At 44.9% G+C, this 26443-nt stretch overlaps 2 protein-coding genes across 2 annotated transcripts in view; one reads left to right on the top strand and one right to left on the bottom strand.

The window, feature by feature from the left end:
* The first annotated feature begins 1542 nt into the window (after nucleotides 1-1542).
* LOC106609269 (inter-alpha-trypsin inhibitor heavy chain 5) lies at nucleotides 1543-22040 on the top strand. The gene is made up of 14 exons (XM_014207875.3): nucleotides 1543-1815; nucleotides 1923-1967; nucleotides 2568-2731; nucleotides 3373-3483; nucleotides 8088-8362; nucleotides 11566-11735; nucleotides 12145-12261; nucleotides 13608-13779; nucleotides 14286-14598; nucleotides 15758-16440; nucleotides 16591-16644; nucleotides 18762-18878; nucleotides 18992-19369; nucleotides 19512-22040. Exons 1-14 carry the CDS (start codon nucleotides 1684-1686, stop codon nucleotides 19790-19792), a joined length of 3012 nt encoding a protein of 1003 aa, XP_014063350.2. The 5' UTR covers nucleotides 1543-1683; the 3' UTR covers nucleotides 19793-22040.
* The window catches only part of tmem110l (transmembrane protein 110, like), a 19348-nt gene continuing 14927 nt past the window's right edge, over nucleotides 22023-26443 (bottom strand). The window contains exon 8 of the mRNA XM_014207876.3: nucleotides 22023-24573. Within this exon, the coding sequence (XP_014063351.1) occupies nucleotides 24457-24573 (117 nt within the window). The 3' untranslated portion in view covers nucleotides 22023-24456. The remainder of the gene's footprint in view (nucleotides 24574-26443) is intronic.

The raw sequence follows: 26443 nt of genomic DNA, 5'->3' as shown, positions 1-26443 counted from the left end.
CTTTAGCGCTGTACACAAAAACTCATCCTCCTAAAACTTGAAAGAATTTTACAGGACAGTACTCATCCCCTTCACTCAAAATTCAGTCACAGAAGCAGCCGGACAAGGGGAAAGAAAATTAAAACCGATAGATCTGGGGACTCTTTTATTCCAACAGCCATTAGGTCGAATAATAGATAGTCTATCGGTCCCTCGAGTATATAGCATATTGCACTTTCACTTTAAATGTGTGGCTATAGCACTTTGAATGAATTCTATTGTGTAGTTTCTGTGTTTTCATGTTTTATGTACCGTCTTTTTAAGCACATGACCAAATGAATTTCCCCCTTGTGGGATAATAAAGTTGATCTGAATCTGAGTCATTTTGGAGTTTTGTCAATTTTTGTTTCTCTGTCCTAATAACATTGAGGGAGTGTGAGCGCCTAAGCACGCCAACCTTCTGAGTTGATACAATGTTGCACTTCACTAGCAATAGCTCAAATGAAGACATATAGAAAAGGAGTAGAGAGATTAATTAATGCGATTGATACCTGAATTTTAATAAGGATATTTTCGCTGTTTTTATTTGTCAGCTTTAGGCCTATGTATTTTACTTAGTTGACGATGGAAGTTATAGGCCTACTGCTGCATTGGCCTATAGGCTATCTCTGAGTTGTTCTGGGACCAGATTTTGGAGTTACTTTTTATTTTAGTGTCTACCACGTCCCCAGAGGCAAAATCTGGGGCGGCTCCATATCTATATCTTCCCAGGGTACACTAGCGGTTAAAGCTTTGGGCCAGTAACCGAAAGGTTGCTTGATCGAATCCCTGAGCTGACAAGGTAAAAATCTGTCTTTCTGCACCTGAACAAGGATGTTAAGCCACTGTTCCTGGTAGGCCGTCATTGTAAATAAGAATTTGTTCTCAACTGACTTGCCTAGTTAAATAAAGGTTACATTTAAAAATATATATGTTTTGCCTCTGTGCCAAATGTGGTGCTTCTATCACAAAGTGCCCAATTGAGTCTACATTTTCAGCTTAGCCACACCACTAGTATGCATTTCTCCATTCCTCCATATTAACACCAAAATCATACTAAATTGTGTTTTTGTCTGTAAATAGTTGCGTGACAAAGTCCTAAAATTTCAGAAGGATAAAAAACCTGTTTTGAAATTATGGTTTTGCTAAATTTACCAAAGTTTGCCCTTTTAAGGTTAAATAATTTTGCCTTTAAATAATTTTGACTTTGTGTCATACTGCATAAGTGTACGCAATTTGTATTTTTAAATGCAGTTTTGAGAGTTCAAACGTGACAGTGACACTTGGCTAAATTAATAATTTTGCCTTTGAAGTGATTTGTTGGGGTGGAAGTGGAAGTGGGGTCAACTTCAAGGCGAGTAGTAAACGAAGACTATAGAGGTAATTGATGGCCTTTGGAGTGGCGTGCACATTGTAATAGCTGTGTGCCTGTGTGTGTGACCCGGGTCAGGCGCTTTTTCCCTCAGCCCCGGCCCCCGAGCCCCGACGAGACTAATCCAGTCGAGGGGGAAGACTCTCCATCTCTCTGCTGGTGGGCGTGCCGCTGCGAGTCAAGTGTCCACAGTCATCCATCGTCTCACAAATTCGGTCACTCTGATCCGAACGACCCGCAGACTCAGTGCTCTGCACCCTGGAAATATGCGCTCATATTCGTTATTACTGTAAATGGATATGGACGTCAACATGCTGTTTTTTACTTTACTGATGTGTTACAATCCGTATGTTTTTGGACTGTTTGAGGATATTAATATTGAGAATGATCTTTCTCCTGACTTGACCGACTTTGATTTGGATATTGTGAGTGTCATTTCAACTCTGAACTATTTCATTTGACAACATTGATATATATTTTGAGGGCTTCATTAGAGAACTATTTAACAAATCCATTTTGTTTCCCATCTCAGTCTCCCCGTCGAGTGCCTCGCCAGGTGAAATCCATGCTTATTAAGGTAAAGATTACAAAGTTTAATGTCTTGACATTTCTGCCCTTGTGCATCTTTTGCGCTCTTGTGCGTCATTGTGTGTAGCCTAGGCTACTGTAGACTAAATATCAACCACATTAATTCTCAAAGAGATCTGCATGCTGCATACTGTTGTTCATTGATAACAATTGAAGAATATGTCAGAAAAAGTATTTTGTGTAAGCAGAGTAGAGGGATGGGTAGTTCAGCTCTGCAGTTTGTCATCCTCGAAAAACTCTCCTCGGGTGTGACACGCAGAGACCTGCCAAGCGCACCGGGCTGTACGCCAGATAAGTGGAAATCGCTGGACATCTATCCAGAAATACATTCCAAAATATTTTAAAATATCCCGCCAACGTGGTGATAGGAGTTTGGAACGATATGTCACTGGAAATGAACGGAATAGAACAGTGGCCAATGCGCAGCATGTGCGTGTGCGTGAACGCGGTGCTGTGCTGTCCCATCGACGAGACATGAAAAACATCAATCACTGCCAGATTTAAATTAACCAAATGTATTACAAACCAATCAAACCAAAGGTATAAGCAATACACGTGAACCTAACATGTTGATTGTCCAACCGTGTAGGAGACCAAACCGCATATCCAAGAGCTGTCGGTGAAGACCACCATTATCTCCCGATACGCCTTCACGGCGGTGTCGTGCACCATGCTCAACCGGCACTCCGCCGCCGCCGAGGGCGTCTTCCAGTTCCTGATCCCCAAGAACGCCTATGTCTCGAACTTTACCATGTAAGCGCCAAAACGCAACAGATGCATAATTGCGCATTGGTATTTTTATTGAAGCCTAGATAGATGCTTCTGGGTAATAGATCATGTCATTCTGAGTCTAATGTGGTTCAGACTGTGTATACTGGTTGGAAGTGAACTACAATGGATCTTTTCCCTCTCAATTTATTTTGATGTCTTACTTATTTTCTCAGTTTATTGTTGTGTGATTAGTACTCCTCTTTGCCATTTTCTCCCTCTTCCCATGGCATGCCATTGTGGCCAGTCAATCATTGTATGGGTTTATGAGGGCTCTGTTGCTATGGGAGTGGTTAGTGTGGGGCCTGTGACTGTTCAATGGTGCAGAGGTCATTTACTGTGTTGTGGTCACAAGCCTTCATTCATCTACATTTACTAGATTGTTCACTGGACTATGAGAGACAGTATAGTCCAGAAGCATCTGAAGAAGCCTGTGAATTGCAACCTATGTCTTTGATATGTTTGCCTGTATACTTTTATGTATCACAGTAATATACGCCTACCACAATGAAATTAGGGTTTTTCTGTGATTCTTTGACAGAGTTTTGCCATGGATGGTTTACTTTCTCTGGTGATCCTTATCATCACCTCCACTCTTTAACCCCTGACCTCTACCCTGAACACAGGATCATTGGGGGGCGTGTCTACCCCAGTGAGGTCAGGCCCAAGGAGAAGAAGGTCAAACAGGGGAAGGGCGGTGAGGCCAAACCCAAGAACAAGGAGGCAGGTGAACAGAGGTAAAGTGTGTGTGCTTGTGTGTGTGTGTGTGTGTGTGTGTGTGAGAGTGTGTTCTTGTGTGTGTGGCCAGTCACCAGTGTCTAACCTTGTCTGCCATTACAACTTCTAGACTCCTCTAGAGTCACTAGCTACTACTCTGCCAGTAGAAACAAGTTTATATATATATTTTATTGAACTGTTCCTGTTGAAAAACAATATCCCACATATAAATAGAGTAATCTACACACACTTAGGGTAAAAAAAAATGTTTTTTAGACACAAGTGTAAACTTAATGGAGTAAGGCGATTCAATGAGTTAGTCTGATGGTGCCGTCTGATGTCATCGGCCTCCACCTTGTTTTTGGGAACAATAGAGGAGCAATAGAGAACCAAAGAGGAAAGGCTTCTGTGCCTTTTCTTAAGTAAACCAGGTGTTAAATGAGGTGAAAAGGAGACTGGAGTGCGACTTCAAACACCAGCCTGACCATAGAACATGTGTTTCTGACCTGCCTGGAGTTGAGCAGCAGGGCTGGATCATTTTTAATTTTTTTATTTTACCTTTATTTAACTAAGCAAGTCAGTTAAGAACTCCAGAGCTCCAGAGCCTGGAAATGAAGAATTATTGTCACATAAATCTGTGACCAGTCTCTGACAGGAATAAATGACATCATGCTTCTTCTTACCAGGCCATAAAATGACACTTTTAAAATGAAATCAGATTTACAGAGAGGGTATTCAAATTTCACAGAGAGGGATAGGGAGAGGAGAGTGATTGAAAGGGTAAAGGAGAACAGGAGGGAGAAAATAAAGAAGGAGGGAGAGATATAGATAGATAGAGGAATGGAAATGTTTATTGGATAGTTCAGAGGCTGAGTCCCGTGAGGAGAGGTCCTGGCAGTCACTGCCTTTCCACACTGACGATGTCACCACTTGGAATGACTCATTCCCTACTCCTCCCTTTCCCCAACTATTTCTCTCCCTTTTTACATTTACATTTACATTTACATTTAAGTCATTTAGCAGACGCTCTTATCCAGAGCGACTTACAAATTGGTGCATTCACCTTATGATATCCAGTGGAACAACCACTTCACAATAGTGCATCTAAATCTTTTAAGGGGGGGGGGGGGGGGGGGGGTAGAAGGATTACTTTATCCTATCCTATCCTAGGTATTCCTTAAAGAGGTGGGGTTTCAGGTGTCTCCGGAAGGTGGTGATTGACTCCGCTGTCCTGGCGTCGTGAGGGAGCTTGTTCCACCATTGGGGTGCCAGAGCAGCGAACAGTTTTGACTGGGCTGAGCGGGAACTGTGCTTCCTCAGAGGTAGGGGGGCCAGCAGGCCAGAGGTGGATGAACGCAGTGCCCTTGTTTGGGTGTAGGGCCTGATCAGAGCCTGAAGGTATGGAGGTGCCGTTCCCTTCACAGCTCCGTAGGCAATCACCATGGTCTTGTAGCGGATGCGAGCATCAACTGGAAGCCAGTGGAGAGAGCGGAGGAGCGGGGTGACGTGAGAGAACTTGGGAAGGTTGAACACCAGACGGGCTGCGGCGTTCTGGATGAGTTGTAGGGGTTTAATGGCACAGGCAGGGAGCCCAGCCAACAGCGAGTTGCAGTAATCCAGACGGGAGATGACAAGTGCCTGGATTAGGACCTGCGCCACTTCCTGTGTGAGGCAGGGTCGTACTCTGCGAATGTTGTAGAGCATGAACCTACAGGATCGGGTCACCGCCTTGATGTTAGTGGAGAACGACAGGGTGTTGTCCAGGATCACGCCAAGGTTCTTAGCACTCTGGGAGGAGGACACAAGGGAGTTGTCAACCATGATGGCGAGATCATGGAACGGGCAGTCCTTCCCCGGGAGGAAGAGCAGCTCCGTCTTGCCGAGGTTCAGCTTGAGGTGGTGATCCGTCATCCACACTGATATGTCTGACAGACATGCAGAGATGCGATTCACCGCCTGGTTATCAGAAGGGGGAAAGGAGAAGATTAATTGTGTGTCGTCTGCATAGCAATGATAGGAGAGACCATGTGAGGATATGACAGAGCCAAGTGACTTGGTGTATAGCGAGAATAGGAGAGGGCCTAGAACAGAGCCCTGGGGGACACCAGTGGTGAGAGCGCATGGTGCGGAGACAGATTCTCGCCACGCCACCTGGTAGGAGCGACCTGTCAGGTAGGACGCAATCCAAGCGTGGGCCGCGCCGGAGATGCCCAACTCGGAGAGGGTGGAGAGGAGGATCTGATGGTTCACAGTATCAAAGGCAGCAGATAGGTCTAGAAGGATGAGAGCAGAGGAGAGAGAGTTAGCTTTAGCAGTGCGGAGAGCCTCCGTGACACAGAGAAGAGCAGTCTCAGTTGAATGCCCAGTCTTGAAACCTGACTGATTAGGATCAAGAAGGTCATTCTGAGAGAGATAGCAGGAGAGCTGGCCAAGGACGGCACGGTCAAGAGTTTTGGAGAGAAAAGAAAGAAGGGATACTGGTCTGTAGTTGTTGACATCGGAGGGATCGAGTGTAGGTTTTTTCAGAAGGGGTGCAACTCTCGCTCTCTTGAAGACGGAAGGGACGTAGCCAGCGGTCAAGGATGAGTTGATGAGCGAGGTGAGGTAGGGGAGAAGGTCTCCGGAAATGGTCTGGAGAAGAGAGGAGGGGATAGGGTCAAGTGGGCAGGTTGTTGGGCGGCCGGCCGTCACAAGACGCGAGATTTCATCTGGAGAGAGAGGGGAGAAAGAGGTCAAAGCACAGGGTAGGGCAGTGTGAGCAGGACCAGCGGTGTCGTTTGACTTAGCAAACGAGGATCGGATATCGTCAACCTTCTTTTCAAAATGGTTGACGAAGTCATCCGCAGAGAGGGAGGAGGGGGGGGAGGGGGAGGAGGATTCGGGAGGGAGGAGAAGGTAGCAAAGAGCTTCCTAGGGTTAGAGGCAGATGCTTGGAATTTAGAGTGGTAGAAAGTGGCTTTAGCAGCAGAGACAGAAGAGGAGAATGTAGAGAGGAGGGAGTGAAAGGATGCCAGGTCCGCAGGGAGGCGAGTTTTCCTCCATTTCCGCTCGGCTGCCCGGAGCCCTGTTCTGTGAGCTCGTAGTGAGTCGTCGAGCCACGGAGCAGGAGGGGAGGACCGAGCCGGCCTGGAGGATAGGGGACAGAGAAAATCAAAGGATGCAGAAAGGGAGGAGAGGAGGGTTGAGGAGGCAGAATCAGGAGATAGGTTGGAGAAGGTTTGAGCAGAGGGAAGAGATGATAGGATGGAAGAGGAGAGAGTAGCGGGAGAGAGAGAGCGAAGGTTGGGACGGCGCAATACCATCCGAGTAGGGGCAGAGTGAGAAGTGTTGGATGAGAGCAAGAGGGAAAAGGATACAAGGTAGTGGTCGGAGATTTGGAGGGGAGTTGCAATGAGATTAGTGGAAGAACAGCATCTAGTAAAGATGAGGTCAAGCGTATTGCCTGCCTTGTGAGTAGGGGGGGGAAGGTGAGAGGGTGAGGTCAAAAGAGGAGAGGAGTGGAAAGAAGGAGGCAGAGAGGAATGAGTCAAAGGTAGACGTGGGGAGGTTAAAGTCACCCAGAACTGTGAGAGGTGAGCCATCTTCAGGAAAGGAACTTATCAAGGCGTCAAGCTCATTGATGAACTCTCCAAGGGAACCTGGAGGGCGATAAATGATAAGGATGTTAAGCTTGAAAGGGCTGGTAACTGTGACAGCATGGAATTCAAATGAGGAGATAGACAGATGGGTCAGGGGAGAAAGAGAGAATGTCCACTTGGGAGAGATGAGGATTCCAGTGCCACCACCCCGCTGGCTCGATGCTCTAGGGGTATGCGAGAACACGTGGGCAGACGAAGAGAGAGCAGTAGGAGTAGCAGTGTTATCTGTGGTAATCCATGTTTCCGTCAGCGCCAGGAAGTCTAGGGACTGGAGGGTAGCATAGGCTGAGATGAACTCAGCCTTGTTGGCTGCAGACCGGCAGTTCCAGAGGCTGCCGGAGACCTGGAACTCCACGTGGGTCGTGCGCGCTGGGACCACCAGGTTAGAGTGGCAGCGGCCACGCGGTGTGAAGCGTTTGTATGGCCTGTGCAGAGGGGAGAGAACAGGGATAGACAGACACATAGTTGACAAGCTACAGAAGTGTTGTTTCTTGTATTATTGTCTCTTGTGTCTTTAGAGAACTGTTTCACTTTGATATCCTTTTTCTTCTGTCCTGATTTTCTCTTTCTTTTCTTCTGTTAAAAAGATATTCTTTGTTGTTCTTCGTTAGCTAGCTAGCTTCTTCCAAAAGAGTCCCTAGCAACTGCTTAGCAACTGGTAAACAATTCAGCTAGCTAAGATAACTACAATTTTATGAAAAATAGTTATTTTTCAAAAGCCTATCTTCTTTGTTTGTTGCTTGTTTTTTCTCCTCTTCAGTCTTGCAGTTTTCTTTTGCTTTTTTCCGATGTACTTCACTCTAAAAACCATGTAAATTTCAATATTTGTAGGAGCTCATTTTTCAGCTGCTGCTGCTCAAATTGGAGTTCCGGAACACTATTTTTTCTTTCCTCTATATTCTTCTTATTTTTTCCTCCATTCCTCCCCTCTCCTCTCCCCCATCTCTCTCTCCTTCTCCCCTCTCTCCTCCTCTCTTCTCCCTCAGTAGCGCACCAGAGGTGGAGGTGTTCAGGATGGGGGCCAGTATCCCAGGTCGGAACCGGGCCATGTTCATGTTGACCTATGAGGAGCTGCTCCAGCGGAGGCTGGGGAGGTATGAGCATGTGACCAGCCTGAGACCTCTGCAGCTGGTCAGCCGTCTCAGTGTGGACGTCACCATTGTGGATCATTCCACCATCACCCACCTGGAGGTGCTGCCACTGCGCAACGGCAAGAGCAACACGGCATTTGCCAGTGGTGCCAGTGCAGCGAAGACACCTGGTACTGTTTGAGTGTGGGATGTGTTGAGTCTGTGCTTTGTCCATACTAGGTGTGTATTCTGAAAGTATTCAGACCCTTTTACTTTTTCCACATTTTGTTACGTTACAGCCTTATTCTAAAATGGATTAAATAAATATTTTTCCTCCTCAATCTACACACAATAGCCCATAATGACAAAGCGAAAACAGGTTTTTAGAAATGTTTGCAAATGTATTAAAAACAGAAATACCTTATTTACATACAGTTGAAGTCGGAAGTTTAGATACACCTTAGCCAAATACATTTAAACTCAGTTTTTCACAATTCTTGACATTTAATCCTAGTAAAAATTCCCTGTTTTAGGTCAGTTAGGATCACCACTTTATTTTAAGAATGTGAAATGTCAGAACAATAGTAGAGAGAATGATTTATTTCAGCTTTTACTTATTTCATCACATTCCCAGTGGGTCAGAAGTTTACATACAGTCAAATAGTATTTGGTAGCATTGCCTTTAAATTATTTAACTTGGGTCAAACGTTTCAGGTAGCCTTCCACATGCTTCCCACAATAAGTTGGGTGAATTTTGGCCCATTCCTCCTGACAGAGCTGGTGTAACTGAGTCAGGTTTGTAGGCCTCCTTGCTCGCACACGCTTTTTCAGTTCTGCCCACAAATGTTCTATAGGATTGAGGTCAGGGCTTTGTGATGGCCACTCCAATACCTTGACTTTGTTGTCCTTAAGCCATTTTGCCACAACTTTGGAAGTATGCTTGGGGTCATTTTCCATTTGGAAGACCCATTTGCGACCAAGCTTTAACTTCCTGACTGATGTCTTGAGATGTTACTTCAATATATCCACATCATTTTCTTTCCTCATGACGCCATCTATTTTGTAAAGTGCACCAGCCCCTCCTGCAAGCAAAGCACCCCCACAACATGATGCTGCCACCCCCATGCTTCACAGTTGGGATGGTGTTCTTCGGCTTGCAAGCCTCCCCCTTTTTCCTCCAAACATAACAATGGTCATTATGGCCAAACAGTTCTATTTTTGTTTCATCAGACCAGAGGACATTTCTCCAAAAAGTACGATCTTTGTCCCCATGCGCAGTTGCACACCATAGTCTTAGTGCACACCATGGCTTTTATGGCGGTTTTGGAGCAGTGGCTTCTTCCTTGCTGAGCGGCCTTTCAGGTTATGTCGATTTTTGACTCGTTTTACTGTTCCTCCAGCATCTTCACAAGGTCCTTTGCGTTGTTCTGGGATTGATTTGCACTTTTCGCACCAAAGTAAGTTCATCTCTAGGAGACAGAACCCGTCTCCTGCCTGAGCAGTATGACGGCTGCGGGGTCCCATGGTGTTTATACTTGCATGCTATTGTTTGTACAGATGAACATGGTACCTTCAGGCATTTGGAAATTGCTCCCAAGGATGAACCAGACTTGTGGAAGTCTACAATTTCTTTTCTGAGGTCTTGGCTGATTTCTTTAGATTTTCCCATGATGTCAAGCAAAGAGTTTGAAGGTAGGCCTTGAAATACATCCACAGGTACACCTCCAATTGACTCAAATTATGTCAATTAGCCTATCAGAAGCTTCTGAAGCCATAACATCATTTTCTGGAATTTTCCAAGCTGTTTAAAGGCACAGTCAACTTAGTGTATGTAAACTTCTGACCCACTGGAATTGTGATACAGTGAATTATAAGTGAAGTAATCTGTCTGTAAACAATTTTTGGAAAAATTACTTGTGTCATGAACAAAGTAGATTTCCTTACCGACTTCCCAAAAGTATAGTTTGTTAACAAGACATTTGTGGAGTGGTTGAAAAACAAGTGTTAATGACTCCGACTTCAACTGTACGTATTCAGACCCTTTGCTATGAGACTCGAAATTGAGCTCAGGTACATCCTGTTTCCATTGGTCGTCCTTGAGATGTTTCTACAACTTGATTGGAGTCCACCTGTGGTAAATTCAATCAATTGAACATGATTTGGAAAGGCACACACCTGTCTATATAAGGTCCCACAGTTGACAGTGCATGTCAGAGCAAAAACCAAGAGGAGCTCAGGAGTTCCTCTGTGGAGATGGGAGAATCTTCCAGAAGGACAACCATCTCTGCAGCACTCCACCAATCAGGCCTTTATGGTAGAGTGAACAGAAGGAAGCCACTCCTCAGTAAAAGGCACATGACATCCCGTTTGGACTTTGCCAAAAGGCACCTAAAGGACTCTCAGACCATGAGAAACAACATTTTCTGGTTTGATGAAACCAAGATTGAACTCTTTGGCCTGAAAGCAAAGTGTCATGTCTAGATGAAACCTGGCACCATCCCTACGGTGAAGCATGGTAGCGGAGGCATCATGCTGTGAGAGGTTTTTCAGTGGCAGGGATTTTGAGACTAGTCAGGATCGAGGGAAGATGAACGGAGCAAAGTACAGAGAGATCCTTGATGAAAACCTGCTCAGGACTTCAGACTAGGGCAAAGGTTCACCTTCTAACAGGACAACGACCCTAAGCACACAGCCAAGACAACGCAGGAGTGGCTTCGGGACAAGTCTCTGAATGTTCTTGAGTGGCCCAGCCAGAGACTGGACTTGAACCTGATCAAACATCTCTGGAGAGACCTGAAAATAGCTGTGCAGCGACAATCCCCATCCAACCAGACAGAGCTTGAAAGGATCTGCAGAGAAGAATGGAAGAAACTCCCCAAATACAGGTGTGCCAAGCTTGTAGCGTCATAGCCAAGAAGACTCGAGAATACAATTGCTGCCAAAGGTGCTTCAACACAGTACTGTGTAAAGTGTCTGAATACTTATGTAAATGTGATATTTGAGCTTTTTACAAAAATTTCAAAAAAGCTGTTTTTGCTTTGTCATTATGAGGTATTGTGTGTAGATTGATGAGGGAAAAAAACTATTTAATAAATGTTAGAATAATGCTGTAACGTAACAAAATGTGGAAAAAGTCAAGGGGTCTGAATATTAAGTGAATGCACTGTATCTAACATTAGAAATAGTTCTGTAGCGATATTGGCACCTCTGAAAATGCTTGGCCAATGCTCAAATGTTCAGATTCCAACTTAATCTATTTAACCTTCCTATGGGCAATGTTGAGCATTTCTAGTTTAGCACACCCTTCCCCACAAGCACACACACGTGCGCATGCACACGCACACACACACTTCCCAGCTTTATCTCACACACACTTAATGTTTCCCTCCACCAGCCAAGCCTGCTCTTCCTGTTTCCACGGTGATCAAACAAAATAAGACGTTCTGTAGGATCACCTTCAGCCCAAACATCGTTCAGCAGGCTAAGATCACCACCAGCGGCATGCTGGGAGAGTTTGTGGTGCACTATGACGTGGAGAGAGAGCTGGGGATAGGAGATATACAGGTCAGATTTCACACACCAAAAACACACACACACACACACATCGAACACTCCCGCAATTAGTGCAAATGTGTCATGCCATGACCAGACCTGTCCAGACATGGTAGATAGAAACATGTTAAACCATGTAGCTCCGCTTCACAGTATACATGAAAACTGCATGCATTAATCAAGGATCAAACAGGACAAATGCACATCTCTCTCATTCTCACACACACTCTCACACATCCTGGTCCCATTGCCTTCATACACCGTCAACACATTCATTTTCCAGCACCATATCCACCCCTTCCCGGGTCACTCTACAACCACACCGCCAGTCCAGCAGCCCTGTGGACACTGTGTTGGTGGGCTCTGTTTTACTGCTCATGGCTACTGAGAACTGTCTAACTTTTCTCTGGTTCTCTCTCAGGTTCTGAACGGCCATTTTGTGCACTACTTCGCTCCCAAGGATCTGCCGGTGGTGCCCAAGAACGTGGTGTTTGTGATCGACACCAGCGCCTCTATGCTGGGGACCAAGATCAGACAGGTAACCAGTTACGGTCAAACCCTTCTCATCACACCATTGTCAACTGGGTCAAGATATCTTGTTCTCTCCTTCTCCTTTTTGTTGTTGTTGTTAAACATGGTTTCCTTCTGAATACAATGATCACACATATATACTGTATAGCTTATGGGGAAATCTGTGGGTTTTAATAAATTCCAGGTGGAGTCAACTTTAGTTTTACTTTAGTCCTTCACATCTCTGTGATCAAGCCTTAAAGATCCTGAGAGAGCCTGAGTTAGTGTAGCAGCGGATGATGAATACGACCCCCAGTCCGCCCCCTCTCCGGTCTCTGGCACAACACTGGTCTGGTAATATCAAAATCAGATCCTTCCTTCTGGGAGATTGCATTATAATCCCTCTGGTATCATCTGATACTTCATCTGAGCAGCTGCTCCACTGCAGATCCAGAAACCCAAAGACTTAGATTGGCAAAAACAGAAAAGAGAAACTGATTCATGCACACTCTGAAAAACTGGAAACATGCTCAACGTTCACTATTGTAGTTTGAATTGAATTGAATGCTATGGAGGAGAGGCGTCATTGTCTGTGGCATAAATGAAACACTCCAGATGACAGCATCATCTGGAGTGATCCCTTCCCCGTTCTCCTCCACCCCCAGTGGACCACTCTGTAGTGAACAAGTGGGCTTTGATCTCTCCCTACAATAGAGCACTCAGTCTGTCTATGGCTCTGAACCTTTCCCCCTACAGTCTATAGGCATCTGGTAACCCCTCTAACTCTATCACACCCACTCGACTACAGATTTCATATTCACTATTCATTTAGTAGGCTTTTCGTTCTGTGCAACTTCTAAACCGCAGTACAGTTGAGAAACAAGCTGTAGCATGGATACGGTAAATAGTTGTGGTGTGTGTGTTTACGTGCATGTGTGTGTGTGTGTGTGTGAGGGGGTGAGAGAAACAGTTTCTGAACTAAGGAACGGAATCTCACAGCTGTTTCAAAGGGCTGGGTCTTTGAGTGGCTGCGTCAGGTTAAGCCCAACCATTACAGAGTTAGCATGACAACAATACTGCTCACAAAAAACATGACTAAAACATTACATCTTGGTAATTACCACGGTATTGGTGCTAACAGAAACCATGACAATGTGTGTTATAATAGCCTTTTGTGTGACAAGGTGTCTCTTCCTGTTGGGGCAAAGTTTTCCAGGCCTGTTTGGTTCGCTTGTGTGAACACAACTGAATAGACCAATTTTGCACCAAGGCAAAGGTATTACAATGATATCATTTGATTCATTGATGAAAGCAAAACAAAAAAATGTCTCTCTCTCTCTCTCTCTCTCTCCCCTCTCCCTCCCTCTCTCTCAGACTAAAGATGCCCTGTTCACTATCCTGAGGGACCTGCGTCCAGGCGACCGGTTTAACTTTGTCAGCTTCTCTAACCGTATCAAGGTGTGGCAGCCCAACCGCCTGGTCCCCGTCACGCCTCTCAACGTCCGAGACGCCAAGAAGTTCATCTATATGCTCCAACCCACCGGAGGTGAGAGAGATAGAGACACAGCAGCGCATTCTGGGATAGAGGAAGATTAGTTATTTCACTAATAGGCCTAATCAGAATAATTTAGGGGTGCTTATATTTGTCCTGTTACACACTTGTACAAGGGTGTAATGGAAATGTGTTTCTTGCATTTCCAACTTCCCCGGAGACAGCCCTAGGGAGTGGGGTCACAGTCAGCGTCACCATTGTCCCGCGTCGCTGGAGAAATTGGGGATAAATGCCTTGCTCAAGGGCACCGTTACATATATATCTGGTATTCAAACCAGCGTCCTTTTGGTTATTGGACCAGTGCTCTAACCTCGAAGTTTCCTGCCGCCCCTATGGAGTTCTTTCTCTTACCCAACCCCCATTTCTGGCTGAACAGATATGACCGTTTTCTTTCCCTCATATCCCATTGGACAGATCACAATTATATACTCTTAGTTTGAGAATCACTACTAACCACTATTTCCCAAGATCAATCTCTCTCTCCATCTCTCCTCTACCAGGCACAGACATCAACAGTGGCATACAGACGGGCTCCTCATTGCTAAGCGGCTATCTGAACGCCGATCCGGACGCCAACCACAACAGTGTGTCTCTCATCATCTTCCTGACAGACGGGCGGCCCACGGTGGGCGAGCTGCAGTCTCCCAGCATCCTCAGCAACGCGCGGGCGGCGGTGAAGGAGCAGTTCTGCGTGTTCACCATCGGGATGGGGAACGATGTGGACTACAGGCTTCTGGAACGCATGGCCCTGGAAAACTGTGGGATGATGAGGAGGATACCTGAGGATTCAGACGCCAGCACCATGCTCAAAGGGTACGGGGGTGAGAGAGAGAGAGAGAGAGAGAGAGAGAGAGAGGGAGGGAGAGAGAGGGTGAGAGAGAGGGTGGGAGAGAGAGAGGGAGAGAGAGAGAGAGGGTGAGAGAGAGGGTGAGAGAGGGAGAGAGAGAGAGGGAGAGAGAGAGAGGGAGAAAGAAAGAGAGAGACAGAGAGAGAGAGAGAGAGAGAGAGAGAGAGAGAGGGAGGGAGAGAGAGAGGGTGAGAGAGAGAGGGAGAGAGAGAGAGGGAGAGAGAGAGAAAGAGAGAAAGAAAGAGAGAGAGACAGAGAGAGAGAGAGAGTGGTGTTCAGTAGACGTTCAGTAGACAGCTAGTACAGAGGAGAAGGCAGAAGTGGTTAGAATTGATTCATTATAATCCATTATAATCAAATGGTATAGAGAAGGTCAGGGGGTGAGATAAAGGAATTGGAATGAGTGAAAGAATAACCAATGATACACATAATGAGAGAAGGCTCTTCTTGAACTGCAATCTTTCAAACCAAACCAAACCAAACACACACACACACACACACACACTCGGCGACAGTCTTACTGGACACTTTTCTGAAGTGTTTGTTTAGTAGTGAGGGGAGGAATGTGTGTGACTGTGTGTTGTGAAAGGGCCGTCTGGGTATGTCTGAGGGGTTAATTGATAGCATCCTGAGATAATAACAGAGGGGAGACCTAGCTGAGCCAACACACAGTTAAAGAGGTGAGGAGGTTTACTGTGCTACGGTCCAAGGCCTGGCTGGAAAACCAACACATAACAAACACACACTGGTTGTGTCCAAAATGGCACCCCATTCCCTAATCCCTACATAGTGCACTCCTTTTGACCAGGAACCACAGGGTGACATTTGGAACGCAGGCATACTCTCCTTAATACATCAACGTCCCTAACCGGATCTCTGGGGGGGTGAGTGTGTGTACACAGTCACACAGACATTTGAGGCCCCTAGAACATATCAGAGAGTAGCACACACAATGTCTTGATTCTTGTGTCCATGATACAGTGAAGTAGCTGAGGTATAGACCTCTACTGGGTGCTAGATTCTGGTAACACATATTATAACATTGGATGTTACGTCTATTCCCTCTTTCACTCTTCCATATCGCTCTCTCCCTCCCTCAATGTCCCTCCCTCTCTCTTCCTCTAGGTTTTATGATGAGATAGGCACTCCACTGCTCTCTGATATCAGGGTGAATTACACAGAGGACTCGGTCCAGTACGTCACCCAGCACCTCTTCACCAACTATTTCAACGGCTCAGAGATCGTGATTGCCGGCAAATTGACCAATCAAAGTGCAGACTCCCTGCACGTCCAGGTCACCGCCAGCAACAGCGACAAGAGCATCGTCCTGGAGACAGACGTGGCGTTACGGCAAAGGGAGGTGGAGACGGAGAGGCACGTGAAGGAGGCGGCGGCCGGGGTGGGGTCAGGGGTCACAGGGGCGGGCACAACAGGGTCAGTGGCGGATGATTTCGTGGAGCGCGTCTGGGGTTTCCTGAGTGTGAAGGAGGGGCTGAGGTCCAGACTGAAGAGCCAGACCAGCAGGGAGAGAGAGGGACATACCCAGCAGGCGACTGACCTCTCCCTGACTTATCACTTCCTCACGCCCCTCACCTCCCTGGTGGTGGAAAAACCTCAGGTGCTGGCCGACGGAACCATGGCCAAGGACACACCCACCCCCACCCCTGTAACCACAGAGACAAATAAGAAGGCTGTTTCAGCCAATGAGCTGTCGGATGAGACGGAAGGGGAGGAAGACACGTCCCAGAGCTTGCACTTGATGAAAGACCAGCCGGGCGGACAGAGTTCCACAGTTTCCAAGACAACGGGTTAGCAGGCTTGAGGCTTTTGTTTCTGACTTAATCCGTTTGATCAAATGCTTCCTGTTATCGATGCCAATGCCTACAAATAGAACTGAGAGGAAGTATTGAACTATTGAAAACATGACCTGTAAAAATCTAAGTCTGTTTTGTCTATAGGTAAAATTGTGAAGATGCCAGCACAAAAATCTGTAACCATCTCCAAAACATCAGGTTAGTGGTTCTGAGGCTCTGTTAGAGGGAGGGGGACTGGAGAAAGGTACAGTAGACTCTCTCTACTCTCTGTGTGGGTGGACTTTAAGTTAGGAGCCCAGTCAGACACACAGCAATCATTACAGACAGTCAAGGGGTATGAGGTGTCTCTTTACGCTGAAACTGAACTACAGAATGTTTACAGGGGCTAATTGAAGTATCTGCACTGGGCCTGGGATTGGTACTGGGAAGTACTCACAAACACACACAGTCACGGGAATATACACACGTGCATGCACACACACACACACACACACACACACACACACACACACACACACACACACACACACACTGAGACTGAGAGAGAGGTCAGTAGACTGAAGAAGACACGTGAGATGACATCAATGACCCTGTCATTACTGCTGCTCTCTTATCTCCTGAATTTGCTCTTAGCTCATGTCTCACAGGCCCACTCAAAGCAGGAAACAACTAACTGCCTACAACTAACTGCCTACAACTAACTGCCTACAGCTAACAGCCTACAGCTAACAGCCTACAGCTAACTGCCTACAACTAACTGCCTACAACTAACAGCCTACAACTAACTGCCTACAGCTAACTGCCTACAGCTAACTGCCTACAGCTAACTGCCTACAGCTAACAGCCTACAACTAACAGCCTACAACTAACTGCCTACAGCTAACTGCCTACAGCTAACTGCCTACAGCTAACTGCCTACACCTAACTGCCTACACCTAACAGCCTACAGCTAACAGCCTACAGCTAACATCTACAGCTAACAGCCTACAGCTAACTGCCTACAGCTAACTGCCTACACCTAACAGCCTACAGCTAACAGCCTACAGCTAACAGCCTACAGCTAACAGCCTACAGCTAACAGCCTACAGCTAACAGCCTACAGCTAACAGCCTACAGCTAACTGCCTACAGCTAACTGCCTACAGCTAACTGCCTACAGCTAACAGCCTACAACTAACAGCCTACAACTAACAGCCTACAACTAACTGCCTACAACTAACTGCCTACAGCTAACTGCCTACAGCTAACAGCCTACAACTAACTGCCTACAACTAACTGCCTACAACTAACTGCCTACAGCTAACAGCCTACAACTAACAGCCTACAGCTAACTGCCTACAGCTAACTGCCTACAACTAACTGTCTACAGCTAACAGCCTACAGCTAACAGCCTACAGCTAACAGCCTACAACTAACAGCCTACAACTAACAGCCTACAACTAACTGCCTACAACTAACAGCCTACAGCTAACAGCCTACAACTACTACAACTAACTGCCTACAACTAACAGCCTACAACTAACAGCCTACAACTAACTGCCTACAGCTAACTGCCTACAACTAACTGCCTACAACTAACTGCCTACAGCTAACTGCCTACAGCTAACTGCCTACAGCTAACTGCCTACAGCTAACTGCCTACAGCTAACTGCCTACAGCCTACAGCTAACAGCCTACAGCTAACTGCCTACAGCTAACTGCCTACAACTAACTGCCTACAGCTAACTGCCTACAGCTAACTGCCTACAACTAACTGCCTACAACTAACTGCCTACAATGTACAGCCTACAACTAACTGCCTACAACTAACTGCCTACAATGTACAGCCTACACTGGTATCTGGTGATATCTGATTATACATACAGTATAGTCATTTGTGCTTCACACCCACAGATATATACAGAAACGTGTATTTATCAGACCTGGGTTCAAATACTATTTCATGTATTTCAACTACTATTTCATGTATTTCAACTACTATTTCATGTATTTCAACTACTATTTCCAAACAAGTATTCATATCCTGAAATATACGGACTCTTTTGCATTTAACCCAGGTATTTGAAAAAAGCATTTAAGTAAATACCTTTCAAATACAATTTGGTCGACTATTTGATTTTTATAAATAATCATTCAGATACTCAAATAAAAGTACTTGTTTTGGCTGTGTATTTAAAATTTAATAAATTTCAAATACTACAATACACATGTATTTGAATCCAGGTATGCATAGATGTACTATTTCCTCATATTCCCTCATATTCAATACCAGTGTCTCTCTATCCCATCTCTCACACACCAACCCCCTTGCCACAGCGGACGGCGATCCCCACTTTGTGGTGGAGTTCCCCCTCAGTAAACTAACTGTGTGTTTCAACATCAACGGAGAGCCAGGACACATTCTCAGAATGGTATCTGACCACAAGCACTCTGGTAAGACTGTCCTCAAGAGATTCTGACTTTATGTTAGATGTTCGGTTATGTGTTTTCATATGATTCATGTGGTCTATTTGTGTGTGCGGTCATGCGTGTGCATGTGAGTCTAGGTGTGACAGTAAACGGTAAGCTGATAGGCGCCCCGGCGCCAGCGGGCAGCCACAAACAGCAGAGGACGTACTTCAGCACCATTACCATCGTGGTGAACCGACCCAAACGTTCCTACATCGAGGTCACCCCCAAGAAGGTCATTCTGGATGGACGTGACCGCCTGGTCCTGCCCTGCGACACCACAGTCTCCGTGGAGAGTGGCGGGCTTGCGGTGACGATAGTGGGGAAGTCCACCGTGACCGTAACCATAGGAAGAACGATTAGTTTCGTCATACTGGTGCATCAGTACAAGAACCCTGCTCCCTATCAGAGAAACCACCTGGGATTTTACATCTCCAACAGCAAAGGGCTGTCGCATGACTGTCATGGACTACTGGGTAGGTATCAAAAACTACTAGTGGAAGGTGGGAGAAGAGGTCTTGAGCCAAAATGGAATTAGGCCCTAGTGAGGATTACCATTGGTTTGCCTATAGCTCTGTGGTTCTGTTCCATTCTGACCCTCTGTGATTCTACTTCCAGGTCAGTTCCTGTATGAGGAAGTGGGACTCGCAGAGCTTCCTGGCAATGCCACGGCAACAGGAGACAACAGCACGTTTGAACGGTCACATATCCTGAAGGTCAAAGGGCGTTCAGTGCCGGTGGTCCAGAAGACCCGGCGTATCTACAGCGGACGTCAGAGCGTGGACTGCTGGTTCGCCAGGAACAACGCAGCCAAGCTGATCGACGGAAAGTATGACGATTACGTGGTGTCACACCTATTCGACACGGGCGATTGGACCCACGGAAGTAACGGAGCCTGAGACAGGAGCCAATAAGGAACCAGCAATGAACTTGTCCCGCCCACACAGAAACTAAAACCCCCGGTACAGCTACATGCTCTTTTCATACCCTCTGACGCTAAACCTCTAAATCAGCTTTCTTTTTGACCCACATACTCACACTCCAAACACTACTCTACTACCCATAGTGTTAGATAGAGGACTCATCTTTCTATCTGTGCCATATACAGTTGAAGTCGGAAGTTTACATACACTTAGGTTGGAGTCATTAAAACTCGTTTTTCAACCACTCCACAAATTTCTTGTTAACAAACTGTAGTTTTGGCAAGTCGGTTAGGACATCTACTTTGTTTATGACACAAGTCATTTTTCCAACAATTAAAATTCACTGTATCACAATTCCAGTGGGTCAGAAGTTTACATACACTAAGTTGACTGCCTTTAAACAGCTTGGAAAATTCCAGAAAATTATGTCATGGCTTCAGAAGCTTCTGATAGGCTAATTGACGTCATTGGAGGTGTACCTGTGGATGTATTTCAAGGCCTACCTTCAAACTCAGTGCCTCTTTGCTTGGCATCAGGCAAAAATCTAAAATAAATCAGTCAAAACTTCAGATAAAAAAAGTCTGGTTCATCCTTGGGAGCAATTTCCCAACGCCTGAAGGTAACATGTTCATCTGTACAAACAATAGTATGCAAGTATAAACACTATGGGACCACGCAGCCATCATACATCTCAGGAAGGAGACGGGTTGTGTCTCCTAGAGATGAACGTACTTTGGTGCGAAAAGTGCAAGTCAATCCCAGAACAGCAAAGGACCTTGTGAACATGTTGGAGGAAACCGGTACAGAAGTATCTATATCCACAGTAAAACGAGTCCTATATCAACATAACCTGAAAGGCCGCTCAGCAAGGAAGAAGCCACTGCTCCAAAACCGCCATAAAAAAGCCAGACTACGGTTTGCAGCTGTGCAGCTGCACATGGGGACAAAGATCGCACTTTTTGGAGAAATGTCCTCTGATCCGATGAAATAAAAATAGAACTGTTTGGCCATAATGACCATTGTTATGTTTGAAGGAAAAAGGGGGAGGCTTGCAAGCTGAAGAACACCATCCCAAACGTGAAGCACTGGGGTGGCAGCATCATGTTGTGGGGGTGCTTTGCTGCAGGAGGGACTGGTGCACTTCACAAAATAGATGGTTTCATGAGGAAGGAAAATGATGTGGATATATTGAAGCAACATCTCAAGACATCAGTCAGGAAGTTAAAGCTTGGTCGCAAATGGGTCGTCCAAATGGACAATGACCCCAAGCATACTTACAAAGTTGTGGCAAAATGCCTTAAGGACAGCAAGGTCAAGGTATTGGAGTGGCCATCACAAAGCCAGCTCTATCAGGAGGAATGGGCCAAAATTCTTCACCTAACTTAACTTACCTAACTTAGAAGCTTGTGGAAGGCTACCCGGAATTTTGACCCAAGTTAAACAATTTAAAGGCATTGCTACCAAATACTAATTAAGTGTATGTAAACTTCTGACCCACTGGGAATGTGATGAAAGAAATTAAAGCTGAAATAAATTATTCTCTCTACTATTATTATGACATTTCACATTCTTAAAATGAAGTGGTGATCCTAACTGACCTAAGACAGGGAATTGTTACTCGGATTAAATGTCAGGAATTGTGAAAAACTGAGTTTAAATGTATTTGGCTAAGGTGTATGTAAACTTCCGACTTCAACTGTAGCGTCTATGACATCATGGGCAGTGCCATTGACGCTATCTCCATTTTAAAGTAGTCAATTTTCTTCTTCACAATTGGCTGATCCCTCCTAATGACCCAGTAGGACATGACTCCAACTGGGTCACCAGGAGGAATCAGCTAATGAAGTTGGAAGTCCCACCCAGTTGACTACATTAAAATGGTGGAAGCCCTCAATAGCACAGCCCATTCTAACACAGCCTTTGGCTACTAGAGGCCTCTATCATTTTCTATGCTACTACCCCATCCACCCATCCCCCTCCAACCATGTCTTTCAATCCACTTCCAGTTGCCTACTTCCTGTTGTTTTTTCCTCAGGAGCACCTGCACTGAATAACCAACCATCAATATTCTTGAATATATTTTTGTACTATTTTTAATATAAATGTAATAAGGACATTGTTTGACGTGTATCGTTTTATACTGTCATTTTGTACTTGTAAATATAACCTTTATTGAACCGGATGAATTTTTTGTGTGTAAAAGAAGTAAAACATGAAAACAATATTTATTTGTAAAGATCAACTTTTTTCTGAACAGCTCTAGATTGTGAGAACACTTGAAACATAATACTAACATTACAAAGTAAACAGTTCTATGAAAGTAACTAACAGTTAACACAAACATTTAGTATAAGTACGTGGCCCAAGCAGGAATCACACCCAAAACTAGTACTGTGCTCCATCCTACTGAGTTAATCCCATCAGGGCTTTAAAGGCAATGTCCTCATGTTCTTAGAGCTCTTATTCACGGTAAACGCTGCTCAATCGGGAATTGCGTTTAACAGCCGCATTGTCTACAACTCGTATTGGGACTGAACCCAGGCCTTAGTCATTGCAGGAAGGCAGACTCTTTGCATGCTAGGTTTAGGTGCTAACTGGGAGAGCAAACAACTAACCTGGTCAAGCTCAAGTGGCGACACTCTGCTTAGGATCACACCTGGTCACACCAGACACCCCCTAACTAACTCTCTCCTCTACCGGTCCCTGTGTCAATGACTAGCTCCCCCTCTAACCGCCCCCCTCACCCCTCCTGTCATCAGTTTGGGGTCAAAGGCCTGCTGGCCCCACCCACACAGGTGTACTACTCTGCGTCCCGCTCAGGTGTCTGTCATCGAGCTCAGGGGCCACCGGGCTGACCCGAGCCACCAAAGGTATTCAACACTCGTGTTTTTTTTATTATACAATTTTACTTGAATTTAAATTATAATACAAACAATAGTGACAACGGTTAAGACAAAAGACAAAGACATTTTTCTTGTATCATCAATGAATCATGAATATATTATAGCAACATGGCACTTTCAAGTGGATATCCATTAAACATTCAGTCACAATTCAAAATTCTGTTTCCACAAAACACATACATGATGGATTGGAGTAACGCTAAATAAAATATATATTATAGACAGAGCATGTGAGTAATTTTTTTTACAGTGAATAATTAACATAAATGTAGTGGTGCAGGTCCTCACAGTAACTGTTCTACACATTTGAGGTCACATGAAATGGCAGTCTCACAATCAGAATCTTTCACATCACTAAGACATTAAATGGTTCCAGGAACATAATTAAATGAATACAAAAATGGCAGTATTGTATTTTCATGTTAGAGTTAACAGCTCAATGATTGAGAAATGTGATCTATAAGAATGAACATAAAATGGTAAACTGAACACTATTTTGATATCTCAGGTAATCTCTGAATTGACTGTGATCATTCCTGTGATACCACTTTAAAATCTCCCATTACATGTCATTACCACAGGTTTAACCCCAAGTAATATGAATACAATAAAATATGTAAAATAGACAAAAGAAATAAGAAAATACATTACAAAGTTCAAAATCACTCCATATCACTAAGCTCTTTAATTCATAGTAGAAACATTGCAAATATTTGTATAAATCCCAAATGGACATCCATGAGGAATATAAAATGATCTGGTCCATTTTCCACATAGAATACAATTTTCCACCTTATTAAACATCTTCTGGAGACAGTGTGAAAAACTGTTCCAGACCAGACTACTACAGTCCAACTCAGAGATAAAACTTTTCCAACATTAAGGTCCAACTCCTCCAGCTGAGTTACAATAGTCTGACAACTGATCTGAGTGGACGTGATAGGTGAAATCAATGATTGAAACTATCCAGCCCTTCCACCTGTTAGTGGCGAAGGAGGAAAGGAGACAAGGACACTAGTAGTGGATTCTACTAAATAGTACAGGTCCAAAACAGACTTTAACGTATTTAATTACAGACCATTAGACGCTGTATGTCAAGGTTTGAACTAAGCAGTAATCTGTATGATGAAGGAAAATAGAGCAGATTGTACTGTCAAAGAGCTCTTTGGAGATCAACAAACACCCTTTTCACAAAATCCCCCGAGAGAGAGGACAGATTTACTCTTTCATCATCACTGTCGTGTTCCCTCAAGCTCACACTGTGCCCTCTAATTATCTCCATTACGAGACACTTTATAGCCCCACCAAGCTTGTTGTTTCGGTAAACAGGGACTGCAAGGGTGAAGGACTTTTTTTCTTCTTACATTTACATTTGACATTTTAGTCATTTAGCAGACGCTCTTATCCAGAGCGACTTACAGTAGTGAATGCATACATTTCATACATTTGTTTTTTGGTCCCCCGTGGGAATCGAACCCACAACCCTGGCGTTGCAAACACCATGCTCTACCAACTGAGCCACACGGGACATAAAGCATGGGACATAAAGCATAGTTCATATAACATTCAACATCCTCATAACAGCCAAGTCATCAAAGACATCATTGGGATGTGTACAATGAAAAAAAGCAAATCTGTGTGATCTGGAAGGAGCGTACATTCACACATCCGTGCTCACGTTTATGTGTGGCGCGGGTCAGCGTATGTGTCAGGGTCTTGTAGAGAAGGATACCAGAGCTACACCTCCACCCAGCTAGATATTATGCCCACTACTGGAAGGCTAGAGTGGGACCCTCCTTGAACCATTGTTGAACTATCCTCCTCCTCAGTGTCTGTCTCGACTGTCAACAGGACCTGGATGAGGGAGAAACACGTCAGAGAATAGATACAAACATAGAGACACCGTCACACAAACACGTGAGCAGCTGTCTGACAAGATGAGGTGATGTGTCCAGGTCTGGTGTGCTGTTATTCCCACTCCAAGGCTATAAAATCCCACTTTATTCCCATTCTGGAATATTGTCCAGACCACTGCTCCACTACATATAATCCCAACAGAGCGGAATTCCAATTTCATACAGTTTATGGAAAGGCCATTATGGCATAATAAATCCACAAAAAGAAAGTATTCAGACCCCTTGACTTTTTCCACATTTTGTTACATTACAGCCATATTCTAAAATTGATTCAATACTTTTTTTTACAAATCCATCTACACACAACACCCCTTAATGACAAAGCGAAAACAGGTTTAGACATTTTTGCACAGTTATTACAAATAAAAAAACAGAAATATCAAATTTACATACGAATTGCTATGAGACTCGAAATTGATCTCAAGTGCTTCCTGTTTCCATTTATCATCCTTGAGATGTTTCTACAACTTGATTGGAGTCAACTTGTTGTAAATTCAATTGATTGGACGTGATTTGGAAAGGCACACACACACACACCTGTCTATGTAAGGTCCCACAGTTGACAGTGCCTGTCAGAGCAAAAACCAAGCCATGAGGTCAAAGGAATTGTCTGTAGAGCTCCGAGACAGGATTCTGTCGAGGCACAGATCTGGGGAAGGATACCAAAAAATGTCTGCAGCATTGAAGGCCAAACTGAGCAATCAGGGAGAAGGGCCTTGGTCTTGGATGTCACCAAGAACCAGACGGTAACTCTGACAGAGCTCCATAGTTCCTCTGTGGAACATCTCTGCAGCACTCCACCAATCAGGCCTTTATGGTAGTGGCCAGATAGAAACCACTCAATAAAAAGTACAACAGCCCACTTGGAATTTCCAAAAGGCACCTAAAGGACTCTCAGACCATGAGAAACAAGATTCTCTGGTCGGTTGAAACCAAGATTGAACTCCTTGCTTTGAATGCCAAGCGTCACGTCTGGAGGAAACCTGGCACCATCTCTATGGTGAAGCACTGTGGTGGCAGCATCTTGCTGTGGGGATGTTTTTCAGTGGCAGGGACTGGGAGATTAGTCAGGATCGAGGGAAAGATGAACGGAGCAAAGAGAGATCCTTGGTGAAAACCTGCTCCAGAGCACTCAGGACCTCAGGACTGAGGCGAAGGTTCACCTTCTAACAGGACAACGACCCTAAGTACACAGCCAAGACAACACAGGAGTGGCTTCGGGACAAGTCTCTGAATGTCCTCGAGTGGCCCAGGCAGAGACCGGACTTGACCATCTCTGGAGAGACCTGATAATAGCTGTGCAGCGACCCTCCCCATCCAACCTAACATAGTTTGAGAGGGTCTGCAGAGAAAAATGGGAGAAACTCCCAATACAGGTGGGCCAAGCTTGTAGCATCATACCCAAGAAGACTCAAGGCTGTAATCACTGCCAAAAGGTGCTTCAACAAAGTACTGAGTAAAGGTTCTGAATACTTATGTCATTATTGGGTATGGTGTGTAGATCAGGCCTGCACATTTTGGGGAATATTCAGAGGTGGAAACTTTCCATGGGAATTAACGGAAATATGCAAATTAATATTATTACCATTTAAATGTGGATGTTTTTTGCATTGGATATACAGTGGCAAGAAAAAGTATGTGAACCCTTTGGAAATACCTGGATTTCTGCATAAATTGGTATCTGATCTTCATCTAGGTCACAACAATAGACAAAACACAGTCTGCTTAAACTAATAACACACAAACAATTATACGTTTTCATGTCTTTATTGAACACACCGTGTAAACATTCACAGTGTAGGGTGGAA

Source organism: Salmo salar, chromosome 07 (assembly GCF_965601325.2).
Source record: "Salmo salar chromosome 07, fSalSal1, whole genome shotgun sequence".
NCBI lineage: Eukaryota > Metazoa > Chordata > Actinopteri > Salmoniformes > Salmonidae > Salmo > Salmo salar.
The sequence above is the reverse complement of the archived record's forward strand: the minus strand, read 5'-3'. Positions and strand labels throughout refer to the sequence as shown.

What these genes read in the sequence shown, in the direction of transcription:
- LOC106609269 (XM_014207875.3), top strand. Translation starts at nt 1,684, where the DNA reads ATGGATATGGACGTCAACATGCTGTTTTTTACTTTACTGATGTGTTAC. An exon ending in GCCAGCACCATGCTCAAAGG is followed by an intron (nt 14,599 to 15,757) that starts GTACGGGGGTGA and finishes CTCTTCCTCTAG; the next exon opens with GTTTTATGATGAGATAGGCA. An exon ending in TGACTGTCATGGACTACTGG is followed by an intron (nt 19,370 to 19,511) that starts GTAGGTATCAAA and finishes TTCTACTTCCAG; the next exon opens with GTCAGTTCCTGTATGAGGAA.